At 40.6% G+C, this 19,661-nt stretch overlaps 1 protein-coding gene across 1 annotated transcript in view; it reads right to left on the bottom strand.

Moving 5' to 3' along the window:
* The window catches only part of IGF2R (insulin like growth factor 2 receptor), a 60,809-nt gene that overhangs the window by 37,208 nt on the left and 3,940 nt on the right, over positions 1-19,661 (bottom strand). Inside the window, exons 2-13 of the mRNA XM_069852187.1 lie at positions 16,067-16,200; positions 10,953-11,077; positions 9,208-9,306; positions 8,693-8,822; positions 7,498-7,618; positions 5,551-5,665; positions 3,854-4,016; positions 3,520-3,700; positions 2,545-2,648; positions 1,954-2,118; positions 1,513-1,653; positions 1,025-1,171 (exon numbers count right to left, since the gene is read on the bottom strand). Of these exons, the coding sequence (XP_069708288.1) occupies positions 1,025-1,171; positions 1,513-1,653; positions 1,954-2,118; positions 2,545-2,648; positions 3,520-3,700; positions 3,854-4,016; positions 5,551-5,665; positions 7,498-7,618; positions 8,693-8,822; positions 9,208-9,306; positions 10,953-11,077; positions 16,067-16,200 (1,625 nt within the window). The remainder of the gene's footprint in view (positions 1-1,024; positions 1,172-1,512; positions 1,654-1,953; positions 2,119-2,544; positions 2,649-3,519; positions 3,701-3,853; positions 4,017-5,550; positions 5,666-7,497; positions 7,619-8,692; positions 8,823-9,207; positions 9,307-10,952; positions 11,078-16,066; positions 16,201-19,661) is intronic.

The raw sequence follows: 19,661 nt of genomic DNA, 5'->3' as shown, positions 1-19,661 counted from the left end.
GGCTCTGGAGCGAGTCCAGAGAAGAGCAACAAAGCTGGTGAAAGGGCTGGAGAACAGGCCTTATGAGGAGCGGCTGAGAGAGCTGGGGTTGTTTAGCCTGGAGAAGAGGAGGCTGAGGGGTGACCTCATTGCTCTCTACAACTACCTGAAAGGACGTTGTAGAGAGGAGGGTGCTGGCCTCTTCTCCCAAGTGACAGGGGACAGGACAAGAGGGAATGGCCTCAAGCTCCGCCAGGGGAGGTTTAGGCTAGACGTTAGGAAAAAATTCTTTACAGAAAGGGTCATTGGGCACTGGAACAGGCTGCCCAGGGAGGTGGTTGAGTCACCTTCCCTGGAGGTGTTTAAGGCACGGGTGGACGAGGTGCTGAGGGATATGGTTTAGTGTTTGGTAGGAACGGTTGGACTCGGTGATCCGGTGGGTCTCTTCCAACCTGGTTATTCTGTGATTCTGTGATTCTGTGATAACCTGATCCTAAAAGCCAGCACACTCTGAGGATCCAGCTTCCTCAGGCTGAAGAATACAGGTCTCCCATTGCCCTGGGAGACAGTTAAGCTAGTGGGCTACTATATGGAGATGAACAACACTAACAACTTCTGCAAATGCTTATGCTTTCTGTAAACTGCCAACAGTTCGGACAAAACATACTTGATAGAAGAGAAGAATAAAGTATCTGATCTCAGTTCAGAATCAGTCTTTCCCATCAAGACAATCTAGGAACAGAAAGTGCTTTTTATACCTTCCAGGTATTTGTTGAACACTAAACACTTCAACATACTTTCATTGTGTTTGGGAGAATCTTAGTTCAAGAGACTTACTCAGGAGTCTTTAAAGAGTACTTGTATAAGAAGTGAACAGAGCTGAAAACCTGCAATTACATTATCATCCTAGCAAACAAACCAAAGCTTCGCTTTTGTGTGGAAGAAAACAAAAAAGCACATGCTAATATTTATCACTCATGTCTGGACGTATGAAATGACCTCCAGGTTTTAACTGGATCAGAGGAAAGGGTGTGAATATTCTCACCTGGTCTGCATATTAGAGTGATGACAGTTTTGATTTTTTTGTTTCCATCACATCTGTCTCCATTTGAATAGGTAAGTTGAATATTTTCTCCAACCTTTTTAGGAGGATATACAAACATTCCAAGATTCTTACTGTTGTTTTGTTTATCTGTAAAGACAGAAAAAACATCACTTTTATTTCCCTGGAAAGAAGTGAAGTTTACACTGTTCAGGTAATATTAACTAGCCAAATGGAAAGTCTTGAGAAAGTATATCATTAGGAGTTTGTTGTTACCTCACCAAAACCATGCTACAAAGCCTGAAGCACTTTAGCTAGAAAAGGCTACTTGCATCGTTTCTTCTAGAGTCTTTGGGAATATAAGAAACATGCTCCTAACTACTGTTTTCTCAAATAAATGAAGGCACCCAGGGCAACCAAATTTGTTCACGGAGGAACTGCCAAGCATTCAGCGTCTTAAAATAAAAAAAAAGCACACCAAAAAGACTCACCTACAGCACAAATAGCAGCACCATCTGGGCAGCTGGAAGCTCCTCCTCTCTTCCATACCTTATGGCAGACATTGATGTAATAATGCTTCCTCTCTGCTTCTGAAAAGCTACTGTCCACAGCTTCCCAGTTCTGGGCCAGCTCTGAAATACAAGGAGTAGTTAAGAACAAGTCAACTGGCTTAACCATACCAGCCTCTCCATGCCAAAATGCCTTTTATCACTATGTAGGACCCACATTTAAGACCATTTATGATGAGAGCAACAAAGGCAGTCATTGATACCACTACTTCCACAAGGCACTCACTCCCTTCAATACAAGAAGGCGAACAACAGTGATCCAGAAATTCACTAAGAAAACCAAAAGCTCATTAACCTTCAGCTAAAGAATTGCATGTAAACACAGGACAAAAAGTAACTGATAGCTAGCTTTCATTGCCATACCTGAACTGCGGGTCAGCCGTGATAAGTCATAGTGTTTTTTCTTATCATCAACTCTACAAAGGAGATCTTCCTTCTCTTTAACACATGCATATTTTGTATCCCAGGTGAAAAAATAGGTGCAGTCCACTTCACCGGTAAACACCGGAGTTCCTTTACCATTATTACCTTAACATTGAAAATTGATAAAACGATATTAGGTTTCCAGTGGGGGAAGGGGAGAAAAGCAAGGAGACATGAGGATTAGCAGTAAGCAAAGAAGATAAACAAAAGCCACTCCCACAAAAAATCCAAGCCACAAACAACTCCTGTGCAGCAAAAAGATTTTTGTTTGCTTGTTTGTTTTAAATGTTGGCTAAGAAATGAGGCTCTTTTATACCTCAATATTCTTGGTCATCAGTGTAAATTTAGAATAGCACAGCTATTACACAGCACAAAACAGTCCTGCCAGACAAAGAAGTTAATGCTTACTCTAACGATATTTATTCCCTGTGCTAGCTGTGGTCCAAAGTATGCATTTCTTTGAACTTAAGGTCTACTAACAAGCATGGAAATCAAATCCTGAGCAGAGTCATCACGGCTTGTAAAACTCACCTGCTGTTTCATTGCACTCGAAGTTTATGACAGTCATTCTCTGAAAGCCGGAACTACATGCATCCCCATTTGGATAAATTAAAGTGAGATCTCCATCAGAGTATCTGAGTAAAAAGTCAGTTTTAGATAGAAACATGCAATCAGACACAATCATGTAGTGTCCTTCACATAAATAACAGAAGCTACACTTTTTTTTATCAGTTGTCTTGCTCCAAAGGAAAACAAATGCTTGTTCAACATACTGACATTTCTACTGCAACAAAAGCTTGCATCCATTGATTTTTCTGGTTACTTTTCATGAATCTGTATAGAGTTTAAAGAACAATCTACAGCCATTCTAGTTGTCGTAGAATATTTGTTCCCACTAGCTCACTGTATGGCTATTTTGGCAGGTGGAAAAAGTCACGCTTCCTGGAAGATAACTCTGACAAGCCTGCTTACAAACAGAACAGAAGATCATACCTAGGTGAACAATCTCTGTTCTGCAGTTTCATGCAAACTATTGTCCCTATATGCCACTTGGGAGTCCTGAAGTTGTTAAAAAATAAAAATTAAAAAAAAAAAAAATACCACAAAATCCTGGACCTCAGTAGTCTTGGAAATGATTCATACATGCTCCTGCAAAGGGAGCAGAGATGCTTTCTTGTTGAGGACAGCTTCTAAAACATCCAGTCCTGGTGCCACTTCACACACAAAACTAAAAGAGGGCAAAGGGCAGCAGACCATAATCTGCAATTCTGACACCAAAGTCAGTGAAAGTTCCTTCTCCATCCAGCCAATGGCCTCTATCAACCACACCTGCTCCTTCATTTGCTAATGCTATCCTGTCCTATTGTTAGCAGTTTTTTTATTAAAAATAAGAGAAAAAATACCTACAGTTTTTTATCAAGTATTGCTTAAAATTAAGGGCATCAAAGAAAGAAACCAATACCAATTAATCAGATCAGTTAGCAGAGCTAAAAAGCCTTTACACACCTTAGGGTTTGATTCTGAAATCTTCCTGCCACTTTTTGCTGGTTATTTGAAGACTTTACTTGACAAGATGAAGTGTATCCTGTGTGGTCCTTGCAGTTACCTGCAGTGGTTTTCCCACATATGTTCAAGTAATAGTAATACTCCTCTTTGTCATCTTTGGCGTAATATGGTGTGACATAATCTGAATGAATGAAAAAAGGAAAAACATTCTAATACACAGCAGAACAGATGTAAAACCCAAATATTTACAGAAAACAGCCTTCCTGTCCTGAACCATGGAACCGGAAAACTGGCTAGTAATACCACAAATACAAAAACAAAATAGTAAGCTTACCTGGAAGTTGAGTAAGTGGGCTTAAATCAATGGAGATATCATGTTGCTCATTAGTGAGAAGACAGTCCTTACTCTCCAGGTAATCTCTGTGACAGGCATACTCAGTAACCCACTCAATTTCATAACGACAATTTGTTTTTGCTGTGAGTTTGGGACCTGCACTCTGATACAGAAGTGAATAGAGTTTATATTATAAGTAGAGACTTATTTGAAATATAATCTTTAAAGCAACAGTATCATATTACTTTAGGGACAGTAACTACTAACTTCACCTGCAGACTGCTAAAGAGGCACAAACATTGTCTCTGGCCTCTCAGAAATAGATGCTGAGAAGAAATTAAACAGCTTTTATTAAAGGTAGGGCAAACTACTAGAAGTATAAACAGAGAAGAAGTATTAGCCATTAGCAGAAGGACAGTAGAAGTAAGAGTACTTTAAAAAGCACTTTTCCTTAACATGTTGGCAAAAAACAGATATACGTGAGCCCATACTGCCAGGCACAGCTTGGATCGTCTTTCCCTCAAAGGAGTCAAAGAGGGGAGCAGAGATCAAGTGTTCACTGAAAGGAAGGCAGCCTCTCAGACACTGCTGTTTTAACAGCTTTGATTTCCTCAGTCCAAATCAAGACTGAAAGACGTTTGAGAATTCCTTAGTCAACATATCCATCAGATGTATTTTCTGTAGTGAAATATTCTGCCACCTCTGGAAGAAGAGGTAAGTTTTGGTTTTCCTCACTTTAAAGTGACACATTTAGAGATTCACTTTTGTTTCATAAATCTCTATTTCTGCCACCTACCAAAACAGACAGATACACAGGTATATATCAGACAAGCTACAGGCACAAGTAACTTTAGCAATACCACTCATACTACAAGTGTGCACAGCTGCAGTGAAGTATTTCAAGGTGACAGGAGAGAAAGGCCTATGGTTTGTTTCTGCAGCAATGAGAATGAAGTGTGGTGCTTATCTAGGTCAGAAGAGGGACAAGGTCCTCATATTAAACCAAAAATTTGCTAGGCAAGAGTTCCCCCTTCACTAACCTGCAACCAAAAACATCACAATAACAAATGGCAGAGCATTAGCAACAGCCACCCTGGCCCACTTCAAGGAATGTGGGTTGCTGAGATTACCCAGCAAAGTGATCACTATACTGCACTGAAGCTAGGCTAAAACTGTCTCTTGCAAAAATTGAGTTCATGCTTAACACTAGAGATTTTACTTTAACTTAAAAGGGGTTCAGGAGCCTGCTTACCAAGTGACAGACTTTTGCCATGCAATAACACTTGCTACTTATTTCCTGGGAAAAGCCAGATTAAGAGAAAAGAGTTACAGACAACACCTATAAGCACACGTAGCCTGACTGATGACGGAAAAGTGTTCAGCAGCAAGCATATCTCTGTGCCAAGGATTGACACTATGTACTTTGTCCTACTCTCAGAGAAAAGCTTTGAGCCCAGAACAGAACAACTAAATTCATCAAGACAAGAAAGAACACTCCCTTGGGGAAACTTTATTCAAGTTCTCATTTATCGCTTAAGTTCTAAAAGGCTTTTCAAATAGTATATTTAAGATTTCACACCCTTTACAAACTGCAAACTAGGAGAATTTGTTCTCTTCATCCCTGAATAAAAATGAAAGATAATGCACACAAAAGTTAAAGACCAACCACTCAATACAAAGTAAACCAGCAAATTTACCTCTTCTCCTCTCTTTAATGGGCAAACGAACGTGATTGTCACTGCTGGATTATGGCCTAGGCAGAAGTCTGGGCGTTCTTCATCACTATATATTTTCTCATAACTCAACACCAGCCTAGAAACAGAAAATGGCAAACCAAAAATACAATTCAGACACTGTGCACTGTAACAAAGGATATTCTTGAAAGAACATCCACTTTGTACTACATACACAGGCAACATTTACCAATGTAGCGTTGCTCCAGAAAACAACTTTTATGGGGGTCTTTCTTCCTCTAATCTCACAGTTAACCAAAATAAAGATTAAGACAGTGTCAGCAAAATTACTTAACATAGCATTGTCTTGCACCCCAATTAAGACTACACTCAGTGCCCTGTAACCCATATCGCAGTGAGAACTTTGCCAATAGTCATAAGAACTCTCTAGCTTTGCTCTCAAACTGGAGAGGAGATATGATAAGACACTCTTGCAACTTTTTGAAGTAATAACCACTCACGTTTTACCACATTCCTATGCTTTACCACCTCTGTATGTATAATCTCTTTCCATTCTGCCCCCAGAATTAAGAGTAAAATAAACTCATTAGCAAATTGACAGGAGCAAGGCAACTGGGGTAGATGAGACAAGGCAGGAGTAGGAGAATGAAACATGGTAACTATTCGACAGAGAGAGAGGCAAATGGCAAGATGACTTGGATGACAGTACAAGGAGATCAATGCAACTACCCAACTACATATTACTGTTCTATGTAGTCTAACAGGCAGAAGACAACAGCTTGTAGAGGGGTACAGTCTGGCTTTAGGTTAGCCACACCTCTAACTGACCTCTTTATACCTTAAGACACAGATATACAATCATCTCACTCCTTTCTCAGGCTACCCTAGTCTGACTGAGCACATGCAGTGAATTCTCCTTAAGTAATGAAGATCTGTTCAATCCTAGCAGAGATAAGATAAAGCTTTCCTGCAATGCACTTTTACAGAGTACTAGTTGCACCTGAACACAAGAACGAGCTTGTGTTTCCTCAAAGGTAAGCTTCTGCCTTGGTCCAGAACACCTCAGCCACCTGTTTCACCTGTGAGGAAAAGCCCTGCAACGAAGGGCTCACAAACTTCATTTGTAAACCAAAAGAACAGTCACAGCCCTGTCAGTTAAGTAACCCTGATATTAATCTGGTTTATTCTGTTTATTTTCTTCAGCTTGCATCTGAGATAAAAAGCGTACTGCAGAAATCAATAGTGTGCTATTGAACCTACAAACAAGGTAAGCAGGCTCAGGTGACCTGAAGCTCAGAAAGATCAGCTGGTAAATAAGTCCCCTGAGCCACACTGGATTATTTGGGTGTTTTGGTATTTTTATTTCAAGCTATACTTCTAGCACAAAAGGCAGCAAACAGAGGTGGCATCAAGGAAATAGTTTCTCCTACTCCCAACTCTGCCAGCACCAGGAACAATAAATCTTACATTGCTTGTCTATTTCTTCTATTAAGAACTCATTAATGCAAAAATACAAAAGGGCAACATAGGGCCCTATTCTCAACTTTAAAAGTACTGCTGGTACTGAGTAGTAGTACTGAGTTTACCAAATACAGCAAGTAAACCCGCTGAGAGCATAGGGCATTTACCCTGTGGGTGCTTAGACAGTAGGCAGACAGGGTCAAATTTCACTCTTCTGCTTGCAGGCAGAGAATAGCAATCATACTTCAATTCTGAGAGTTTTGCAATTGTGTCTCACAATGAAGAAATAATAAAAAAAAAATCTATTATGGCAGTACAACAGGATGCCTAAAAAAGACTCAGCCCTGCCAGTATCTGAAGAAATGTTTTCTGCCAATGCTTCAGAACTGAAGTGGTACTGATGTTAAGTTTTAAAAGATTCATCTGTTACCAAGACTGCTTTTCCCAGCCCACAGTGTTTACAGAAGCACCACCACAAAAACTACATACCTGTCTTTGTCATGAAGTTTCAGCTGTTCCTGTGGACGGCCAACATCATATACCCGACCTTCATGCAACAAGCACGCAGCACTGCCAGAAGGGCAGTCTCTGGTCTCTCCACTTGACCTTCCTGTTATAGATTATAGAAAATAGAATATAGGATGCAGTTTCTAAACCCTGCACTACCTCAAGTACCTTGCCATTTTATCTGCGAGTTCACCATTCATTGCTTTGCCCTTTTCTAAAAAAACCTTTTCGAACGCGTTACATTAAAATGTGAGATAAGCTAGACAGAACCTGAAGCACTTATGATATACACTGGGAAGTTCATGCTTCCCTCTTCTCAGAGACAGCAAATTCATCCCTCCTGTCAAAGTAACTGCAGCTAGTTTCCAGTTGGTAGTACAGATGCTGGATGCCCAGGGCTTTAAGAACATCTAGAAGTCTGTCAAGTTCAGGTTTTTTTCACAACAACAAAATGATATCAAGTAATGGGTAACCCCTCCTCATGGGGAAGGTTTTTTCCCCCCCTCCTTTGTTTGCTATAAACCATCTTATTCAAAGCTATCAGCAAAAAGTTTCAGACTAATGGGATTTTTAAAAGAATAGTTCTGCCACTAAAACTAAAATCATAAACCCTTATCAGTGGTATAAAATACGTATTTATCTAGAAAGTAAAAAATACAATGGGAATATACAGCTAAACTAGCCTTTTCAGCAAGTTTCAAATGAGCTGTTTTGCCGGTTTACTTCCTTCCACATACAGCTCCCAAATGACATGAAAGTGCTTGCTATGCATCATTACGTGCCCAACCACCTAAACACTCTTTTAGATGCATCTCAGGACATTCACTTGGAACTAAGCTAAGTAACTGCCTGAAACTGGAGCCCAAAGCAATAAATTTAGAGCATATGAAATGCTATGCATTATCTCAGTCCTACTTGGGAGCAAAGAGAAGCAGCTGAATTCTTTCACTCAGTCCAGTTTGTCAACTTTTATAACAGTACTTGCCCATCCAGAAGGGGCTTAAGTAAGACTTGGCTTCACAGGAAGCAGCCTTCAGATCATCAAAGGTAACTTGAAACAAGGGTGCAAGTCCCAAAATACTGATCTTTGGCCATAGGACATCAACTGAGGCACTGGAAAAGAACCACATTACTAGAAATTTATAAACCAACAGGTGACACAAGCAAGTGTTCACACCTAAGTCCCTGCAGATGTTTATGAACAAGGAATCATCATCAGAATCATCCACCAAGTAGTTTCCCGAAAGTTTGATGAGAGGATTCAAGTCATGTTTTTTCAAATCTTCATCAAACACATAGCAAGGGACCTAGAACAACAACAAAAAATTACACATGATCCACAGTACACAAGTAGGGAGTATATCAAACCAAGTTAATATGCGGAAAAGGTTTTCAGTTCTGGAAGTTCAAATACTTAAAGCTAGATATGCTTTAAGTGGCATTCAAAGTTAGACTGTTCTGCTTTAGCTTTTACAAGAGTTTTACTATAAACAGACATCCAGATCATAAAGTTTGAAGAGTTATTCAAAATTTTCAGCTCGCTCCACCAAGTTCCAACAGATGCATTATATGCCTATGAAAATGTAAGGTCTATGAAGATTGTTCAGATTTGTTTGGGGTTGGGGCAGATGGTTAGAGTAAAATTGCCAGATGTGTGAAGCATAACTTCTGCATGGACAGTACATAGATTACCTCTTTCACGGGTTTAAACAAGTCTTTCTTGCAAGCCACAAAGGTTCTCCATTCAAAATAGTGTACACACTCTGTTGATGTCACAAATTCAGGAGTACCCTATTTAAAGGAGAAAAAAAAAAATAATGCTTTGAAAACCAGACTTACATTTTATTTTACCCCTGTACACAGCAAGAATTTCATTCAAGACTAAGAAAAACAAAATACAGCACGTCACAGAGCAAGCACTTCTTGGCACCAAGTTTGTTAGTTGATAAACTCAGGAAAATGCAGTGAGCCAAATCCTCCTCAGTCTGCATATATAACAAGTCTCAAATTAAGATGTGCCAGTCCTGATATGCAGTAATTGTACTACATCTTTTAGAAGTGCTCACTATGCCAATTGATACTGGCAGAAGCATCAGTCATATAGTTTCTGGAAAGGAAAAGCCAATACAAATATACAGAAATGGACTAACAGCAAGGCAATGTACAGCTTACCAGTTTGATGTCTTTTATCCTACGAAGAAGAGTGATTAGCAATCTCTGCTGCTACATGAAAACACTCTCTCCAACCTCAGCTACTTATTTTTATGGGTTCATGTTATACACGTTTGTATCTGTTTCAAGATGGGGGCGCTACCAGAGTTGAGGGATGGATACTCAAGTGAAAGCCTCTGCTTCGAGAAAGAAGTAGATTTTTCCATTCTCCCTCCATCACCTCAGCTAGAAGCACTTCAGCATATTTTAACTGATTCCCTCCATGTTTAAACCTGCCATGGAAGTGTTGGAAACAGGTTGTTCCAGACAAAATCCTTTTAGTATGTCACATGAAACACAGGTGTGAGAACTATGCTAACTAGAAGAAGTTTGAAGATCATTAGGATCTGGTGTTACAGCTGTTGAGTTGAGCAATCATCTTTAATTTAGTTTAGAGAGTCATCTGCTGAAACAGAACAGGAAGCATTTCAGTATCTCCACTGCACTGGCATTTTGTTTAAATTGGCTAGAATTCCAAAAAGGGGTGTGCAACAGCATCATTGGTGCCAATCAACAGTGGTACTAACAAGCTTTTATCTCTGATACCCAAATACATAAACTGATCACAGCCTGTACAGAAAAACAAGCTGTGGTATCAGTTAAGCATGCGGAAAGCATAACTACAAAAGCATGCGGAGGTGAACTGCATACACATACTCCCCTAGGAGCTTTTAGGGGATTTCCATTCACACTTCAAGCAGATTCTCACAAACAACTACTCCCCTAGAAGCCAAGCTGGATCTGTAAGTGCTGTTAGTTCAACTATGGGCAGACAAAACAATGCTTATTGTTGTCAGCTACGCTGACTTATAAGAGGTCAGTCATTTTCTTCAATGCTGTTCTACTAAACTGACCTGTTAGGTCCACAGCTTGAGCACAGCCAGCATTTAAACACTAGCTCTTGTTGTTCCAGCACCCTGTACACTGTTGACTTATTTCTTCACATTACAATACCAGAGTGCAATCCTTGTAAAAACATTAAAGGCCCAGAAAAAAACATGATCAGAGCTAACCTGTAGATCTGCAATTATTTTCGACAGGGGCTGAATTTTTAAAGCCAGAGTAGATCACAACTTTAATTTGGTACTAAAACGTAACTGGCTCTTCCTTATGCTATGACACTCAGTAATTATTGCACATCCATGAATATAGCAAGTCTCCTTAAAAAGCAAATTAGAAGTACATGCCATTTCCATTGAAGATAAGAACATTCAATTTAGACTTACCAATGTTTTCCCACACAGGAAGTTAATGTTGCTTTGAACGTGGTGCTGACTGCCTTGCTGCAAGCAGGTTTCTGTAGTGTTGAGTTCCAGAAGATTTTTAGAAATTTTTTGCAAGCCTACATCACCTAGGGTTTAAGGAAAAAAAAAAAAGGAGGAGTTTATCACACTGCAGTACCAGACTCTAATTTCAAGCACCGAGCAGTACAAGACATACCAGTTCACTTGAAGACAGTCCTTATCAGAGTACAACTGAAGACCTTCTTTGTGGTTCTTGCAACTGGAACACTAGATCCAAGTTAAGGTAGTGTTGCATATCTCTAATTACACTTCTACTTTCTCAAAAGTTTTAGCTAACACTTTGAATGTTAAGCACAACAGCAAGTGACATTACAAACTAATCAGTCTTAGGAACAAAGGATTCCACCAGGAACTGTTACCAACTACTTTCAAGTACCACAATTCACTCCTTCCTCGCATCAGCTTCTATTTATCAGCTTTTTAGCCTTTATGTCATTTTTACAAATAGCATTAGCACACAGAGAGTCTATAACAGAATCATAGAATTATTTAGATTGGAAGGGACCTTTAAACCTTATCTAATCCAACCCCCCAGCAGTGAGCAGGGACATCTTCAACTAGATCAGGTTGCTCAAATCCCTGCCCAACCTGACCTTGAACATTTCCAGCAATGGGGCACTCACAAGTCCTCTGGGCAGCCTGTTCCAGTTTCACTACCCTCATCAGAAAATTTATGCCTTGTATTTAGTCTAAATCTACCCTCCTTTGGTTTAATAAAACTAATTCTTGTCCTATCACACTAGAGGCCTCTCTCTTCATCCTTCTTATAAGCCTCCTTCAAGTACTGAAAACTTGCAATAAGGTCCCCCAGAGCCTTCTATTCTCCACACTGAGCAATCCCATCTCTCCTCAAAAGAGAGGCGTTCCATCCCTCCGATCATTTTTTGTGGTCCTCCTCTGGACCCTCTCCAACAGGTCCTTGTCTTTCCCTGTGCTGAGGATTCCAGAACTGACAGTACTCCAGGCGGGGTCTCACCAGCATGGAGTAGAGGTGCAGAATCACCTCCCTTGACCTGCTGGCCATGCGTATTTTGATGCAGCCCAGGATAGAGTTGGCCTTCTCGTCTATGTGCACACATTGCCAGCTCTGTGCACATTTTAATCTTAAGTCTACTTAATGAAGAACCCATTGGTGCCTGGGCACAGCCACTATACTGGCACCGTCTGCAGACAAACCCAACACAGATCCACTGCCTCAGCATATCTCCCTGCAGCTCCCATCTCCTTTAGCACAGCCAGCATGCTGCATGCAGGTCAGGGTCAGTGCTGCATCACTGTGCATCCTTCTCTCCAGCAACTCAAAGAGGGGGAAAAGTGGAGCACATTTCAAGTCACGATGAGCACCAGCTCAGGCCACTGAAACGTTCCTGCTCAAACCTAGTCTGTTAGGTGTTAAGCACCAAGCGCTTTAGAAGTAGCATGCTAACTCCACTATGTCCATTTTTTATAGGTAGATTTTAATTCTGCAAAGAGTTTTGGTTGAATTATAGAGAATGCTATAAAATGCAAGGATTGACCAGCTTCCCCCTTCCCATTTTTGTTGATGTCTACACTAGGGAGAAAGCAAGACAAATCTGTATTCATTGCAGACACCAGCTCTGCACCTAGGCCAGATGTTGCTTCATCTTAAAAACACACTTGCTGGAACTTGATGCAGCCTGTTATCTCCTCAAGGCTAGCAAACCTACACTACACCACACCCAAGTAACATAGTCTTGAAAGCAAAAGAAGCATAAGAGAACTGAGCAGGAAGAGGGTACATGAACCTCAAAAATACAGTCAAGGCAATATTCTGCAGAAACACCTCTCCAGGCACCCGTACTTCTACCAACTGCCTGTGCTTCTCCTAGTGACAGGCACTGTTTGGCATCTTTCCAAAAAGCTCCCCAGCACTATTTTTCAACCCAGTCCTGCAAAGGAACTGAGCAGAGATCCATTTGTGACTGTTTCTGATGATCATAGACTGTGTTGAACTGTAGCAGGGAGAAAGCAACTACAGCCACTAAACTCGCAGGTGAAGCTGGAACAGTGGCGGTTAGAACAGAAACTAAATGCTACCAAACACAGCATCCCCTCAGCAGCTCAGAGCTTTTACCATGGTGCACATGCTTATGCTAATTGCGTTCCAGGAAGGTACATTAAGATGCTCATACTGAAGCAGCCATTTCCTGTAAAACAAGGGAATGACCAATGTTACAGATCACTAAATAAAACTCCACCTTCCCAAAGGAAGGTAAAAGTGGAGATACGCCAGCACAGAACAACAGTGCAGACTAAACCTGCACATGCATGCGCACAGACGGAGAGCCTGCAACAGCGGCACATGTTACCACCACTGCAGTTCAGGGCCACCTTTCAGACACCTGGAGGGTGCCAGTGGTTCATGCTTTCATATTTCCTGGCACTCTCATTATCAAAAGGCTATCTTCAGGTTTTTAAGACTTCCAGCACTGATGCTGAAAAAGATGCCATGCAGCCCTCTTAAACCTAAGTAGCTGCTATGAGAACAAGATTTTTACTTATCACATCACTGCTTAGAAGATGTTGGCAAGAAATCCTTCCTCCCCTATATTAGCAGAAGGAAGCCAGCACAACTTTCTAGTCAAAAGAGCTATATATAGGTAACAATACACATACGTGATTAAAAACTCTGATTACAAGTGTCTACAGTTTTAAGCCCCGGCTTACCAGGGAACTTACAGCAGCACCACCCGAGGACTTACCTCAATGTTCTATAAGCATTAGTTTTATCTCAACTCTGAGAACGCAGTACATTGCTCTAAAGGCCTTTTGAGAACTCCAGTCTCCTCAAAGTGATATTCAAGAAAAATCAAGTTAAGCCAGTATATCTTGTTTACTACAGGCCAATATGCATGCATTCCTCCCCCCTGCATGCTTGAAACTAGTTTGGGAACTTGCTAAAAGTTTTAGCAAGACTTTCTTCAGTGTCACATGACTCCTCTCATACCTGCTCATGGAGCAAGTAGTCTCATGAACCACCCCTTCATACTATCAGCTTCCCATGAGCCTCCTTCCAAAGCCCCAGTCCTGCAACCACCTTTTCCATAATATTAAGCTTTCTCTTCAACAATCACTCGTGTTTCTTCATTACTTTAGGAACGCATTCCTTCCACAAGCAATACCCTAAAATTAGCCAGTACAGCTTATAGAAATTAGCACCAGATACCTCACGTTACACAACTGTGCTAAATCAGTATGAAAGGCACTGTCCACAAAACTATTTACTTATTCACTCCTTTATCTGTCCAGTTGTTTGGAAGGAAAAAGTCAATCACGGAAGACATCTGATCAGTTGATTAGAAGGGGGCATTTAGGTGGAAGCTACGATTTCATGTTCAGTCCTCCTACTGCAGCTGGACAAACTTCATATTTCACCACTCTGGTTAACAAACAGTTATGATAATATTTCCACTAATCCAGATAAATGGCACACAAGTCATTACACGTCACACTGAATTAAATAAGTACTATGTCATTTCCATCCTCACTGACATCCTAGACCTAAGCATTTGCCTGTACCTTGAAAATTTCTAAGGTCAATCAATGAAGCTGAAGAGCTTTTTCTAGCAGAAGTCTTTGGGGTCCTAAAACCAACACTAATACATCAAATTGACACACAGTTAATGTTAGTCACATTAATGTTAGTTAATGTTAGAGCCTCCTTGCTCTACATTTTTGGAATGAAACACATTAGTGGCATTCCCCCTGAGATGATATGCTCCTCAGAGTAAAAGATGCTACTATGTGCAATTGCAGTTTGAACTCAGATGCATCTAACTAGTTATTACAGAAAACTCTGGGCCTTGAACATACTGCACTAAAAACCAAAAACATGCAGTCATGAACTGAGATATCCTTTTATTCATGCACTCAGTGATTTTATAAGCCTGGGTCACAACACTATTGGTCTGAAAAGCACAGATTGACTGCAGCCTGAAAATAAAGTATTGCTACAGTTAATGGAGAGGGATGGGGAGAATGGCAGCTAATCACCTGCTGTACATCTGCATACAGGCAAGAAACATTTTCCTTATCACCATCTTCCAGCAGTTCAAGCTTAGACACTTTTACTGAAGAGTCATAGTGTTTAAGAGCTGTCTGCTAAGGGAAGGTAAGACTGGCAAGCATGTTAAATTCAGACTTCAGAACTGCAGCTACTAAGAGGCAGTCTGAAGAGATATTACTCTTCAGAAAGCTATTGCTTTATTCTGTTAGAAGTAACAGTCAACTACCAGAAAACCTCTTCATCAGTATCCATATATCACTGTTGCACTAGCTGAAGTACAGAAGCAACCTTGAAAGAGTCAAGCATCCATGAAAATACGCATATACTGTTGAGAGCACAAACTGCTTCCAACTGATGAAACCACGTGCAAGCATGTGTACAGGAATATGCCAGTTTCATATTTAGATCAGCATGCAGAAGTTCACCACTTCTCAGAATAACAAGGACATCTTGCAGACTAGTGAAGCGGGCACTAGATTGGACAAGTGTAAGTGAAAACAGAAGACTGCAGGTAATTGATTTCTATTCTGCATGTATCAATGTAAGGTGGACATCCCTGAAGCTTAGCAATAGTCCAATATTGCATTACAAAGAGTAACATGACTCTGAACAAAGAGTTGACGTTACATCAAGCTAGGCTGTGGTATAGTTCAGAGATATAACTCAAGCTTTATTCTGTGTTCAGTATCAAGTTTCAAACAAGGCTGTGCACAGTGCATATCCGGCCACAGGTAGATGCAATTATTTCTGCTTGAGAAAGCCTTGCATAGTTTCACACTAGGGTACAGATAACTAAAGCACACGATAAGTTTCACTGTCCTGTGAAGTGATAATCTGCAATCAAATCAGCTTTCCCAAATCTCCTCAGTAAACCTACAACAGAATAAAGTTTTATGCTGTTCTGAAAAGGAAAAAATCTTTGCTAACAGATCAAAGTTTGCAATAGTTATACAACCATCAATTAACATGATTCTGAACTACTTATGAGGAAGGACACTTGTTTACTTACCCACAGACAGATATTTCTTTGTATTGAAGTCAAATGCACAGACTGCACTTGATTTTCCACACTTCTCAACACCAGAACAGAAATTTATTTTGTAAAGCACGTTCTTGTCTGTATCGATTGCTTCCCATGTGTAACTGAAAAGAGAAAAAAGCCTGTGAATTTGTATTCATACCACACACACCACCATCTTCTAGATATAAGTTCCTGAATCAACTGAGTTAAAGCTAAGAACATCACTAACTTGAGTTGCATATTTGTGTTCTATACCCATAAATACCAGAAAAAAACCCATTGTGTCAGAGTAAAGAATAAAACCAATTTAAATAATTGAGGAGTGCATATGGCGTTCATTTTCCCTTTTCTTGAAGGCTCAACCATCCATTCTTCCCCATCAAATCTCTGTGAAGGCCACTCTGACTAGGTCTAAACGCAGATGGTGAACACTTGTTTTAGAAGTTTAGGAGGCTCTCAAAGACATTTTTGGCAGGCTGAACACTACTGCATTTTATCAACATGCAATAAGAGTGGCAGAAGTTCTAAGACTAAGTGGAATAGAGCAGCCAGCAATATCCTGTCTGCCAAGAGCAGAGCCACTCAACTTCAGGGTTAAAACTGGGGTTGAGATTCTCACAGCATTCAGACTGAATTATGCTAATAATGCTTATCAGGACCCAGTTGCACATTTATGCATTTACATACACAATATAAAAATATATATCAATATTGAAAGAACAGCATCTGAAGGATGGTGTCAGAAGACGAGCTATCCACAAGAGACTCAGTGAAAGATGATACTAGCTAGCTACAGGCATGTCAAAGTCATCTATCTAACAACTGAGAGAGGAACATGAAACTCTGGTTAAATACAACAGGGAATAAATTGGAGTATACAGAAGAAAAATAATTAAATTCAGTGTAGTTCAGAGGCAGAGCAAGGATTCGTTTCCCACATAGCGGGTGCTAAGACTGCAGTGAGATGTGGTCAGCCGCATGACACAGCACCACCCAGTTTCGAGGCAGGCCCAGGCCAGCTAGGTTAGAGCCAGGAGCTCTTTAGGCAGCCTGCCTTACTAGCACGGTGCTGTGGCCAAGCTGTTAAAAAGGCACAGCTCAGTAAACATCTGCTGTCAGCTTGACTCAGCTATACCTCTTCTGGTGCCAGCACCAGCTGGCACCCTTTGGACAGTAATGATTTGTGCAACATAAGAAATTCCCCAGCCTCCCTTCCATCCCAAGTGGAAACTTCAGTAGGATTTAATACAAAGTCATCACATCAGAAAACTGAGGACAGCACGGTGACTTACTAGGTATTCCCTATTCACAGCTCACACCAGATTTAATAAACCTACCTGACTCATAGAAGCATCTGTCTTAATCTACAAATGAATACCAAATCCAGTGAGGGTCCTCAGCTCCCTGCTCTCAGCTATCGATAAACTAGAAGGTGACTAGATGCTTCACCCATGAGGTTTGTTAGCCTTGAGCTCTAGCACCACTTAACATTATTCTATCCCAGATCCTCCCAGGACAGGAATTCCTTTTTGCACCACTCTGAAGCCCAATCCTTGGGTGAGGAAGGGGCAACAACCGTTCAGTTACTTTACTCTAGATTTTGAGTCAGCCAGTAACTCCACAAATCCACTGTATCCCATCTCTAATCAAACAGCCGCCAGTGAAGTACCACACACTTTTCCATTTAATTACTAACTATAGGGTTCTTTGCTTCCTTGTACTACAGCAGTCTTATTAATTCCAGTCTACTAATGACTGGGACAATTTAGGGACAACTACAAGAGAGTTCTTTCTGCAAACTGAAAAAAAAAATTATATCCTAATTACACTGGGATATGAAAGCTCAAATAAAATAACATAAGGCTCAAAAAATAACTTACCAGGTACTGGATCATACCCAAAATACAAATAAAATTACTTTTAAAATCAGATTCAAGTACTGTGTCTCAATCCTAGACAAATACTTGCAACTATTGTTTCCTCATAAGCAGGCAGAGCTCACATTTTACAGTCACACTGGCTCAGAGCACTGAGCCAAGTTCTTGCATTTCTGAAGTGGATAAAAAAAATCTCAGTGCAGGATGATGAGAATTAGCTACAGCACAGAATAACCAAAGCCAGGAATAGGATAAAGCTTGACAACACACTATCATACATACAAAATAGTTCAGAAGGATCTAACTCTACCTTCAAGGGCTCAGAAAGCAGCAAGAGATTAACACTAAAACCGTTTTTACATTCAGGAGAAAATGCATTTCAATCAAAATACAATTTTTTTCACAATGAAGCTCCAAAAAGTTAGTATTTCACTGAAAAATTCCCAACCGCTTTAGTATTCTCTTTTGTCTAGTTCTGGAAGATTATGAGAAGGCAACTTATAATACTAAGGAACAACAGTTTTGATCAATCTGAAGTTCTCTTTGATGTGATTTTTTTTTTTTACCTGCAAATTGAAATCTGTTTGCAAACTGAATGAGAATCTAAGTCCTTCACGCAACAGAATTATCATTCCGGGAGATTAAGGGTTTTGCTTTCCCGGTTCCATGTTATGAAACAGAGGAAATCAACATCAAGTCAGTTCACCCACATGCCAGAAGCAAAAAAGAAACAAGATGAGCAGCTTACAGAAGTAAAGTAGTGACTGAAGCCAGCCCTTTCTTCTGCCCTTTCACAGGCCCCTGAACAGGGAAAGCTGGGGAGTCCTTTGAAACTGTCCACAGAAAGGAAATAACAAAACCCCACATTCAATCATGTTCCAAAGCACAACTTCAATGGCACACAAAAATGAAAATCTGATGCAGCTTCAGAGAAGTATTACTTTCAAGAATGTTGGAGGGACTTTTTTTTTTTTTTTTAAATGGGTGGGAGGATCAGGGAAGGATTTATTCATTGGGAGTAACAGCAGGTTGGATGTAGCCTAAGCAGCTGTTCTCAGAGTAAAAACAAGAATTATTCTTCTCACAAGTAAGACTGCTGGCATTAAATCAGTGCCTGGGAACAGTTTTTCAAGCCACATGTTCTCTACTTTCCAATCGTATCCCATAACAGAAACAGTCTGTTGGCAATCACATCATCCCTCCTGACTATGGTTGAGCCACACAGACTGGATTTCTGCAACTGCTCAGCACTCAACTCCACCAGCAGTGATGCCTCATGTAATTACCCCTTTGCCAGTGCCAGATAAACTTACTTGTTTGAAGGACTCAAGATATCCTCGATTCTATGCAGTTGAGCTAGTTTAAGGAGCTGTTATACTAACAGCTTTAAAAAGCACCAGACTTGGTCATGGTGTGGGGTGTGACATGCCCTCGACCCAGGGGTCTCAATACAGCTGCCACCTCACAAAACAGCACCATTCAAGCAGCCGGTTCCAGATCTGGGATCAACCTGCCTTGATTGAAACTGTCACAGTTATTTTTGCTAAAGACACAATATCACACCTGTTTCCAGATAAACCCAACCATGGACTGTCCCACGGTGAGAGATCCGAAACACATCCACACTAACACTCCAAGGCAGGCTCTTCTCTCTCCCCTCCCCTTCTCCTCCCCTGCGTGTTGCTGGGCCCAACACCTGACACAAG

This window comes from Phaenicophaeus curvirostris, chromosome 2 (genome assembly GCF_032191515.1).
Source record: "Phaenicophaeus curvirostris isolate KB17595 chromosome 2, BPBGC_Pcur_1.0, whole genome shotgun sequence".
NCBI classification, from domain to species: domain Eukaryota; kingdom Metazoa; phylum Chordata; class Aves; order Cuculiformes; family Cuculidae; genus Phaenicophaeus; species Phaenicophaeus curvirostris.
This window is presented reverse-complemented; position numbering and strand designations above follow the sequence as displayed.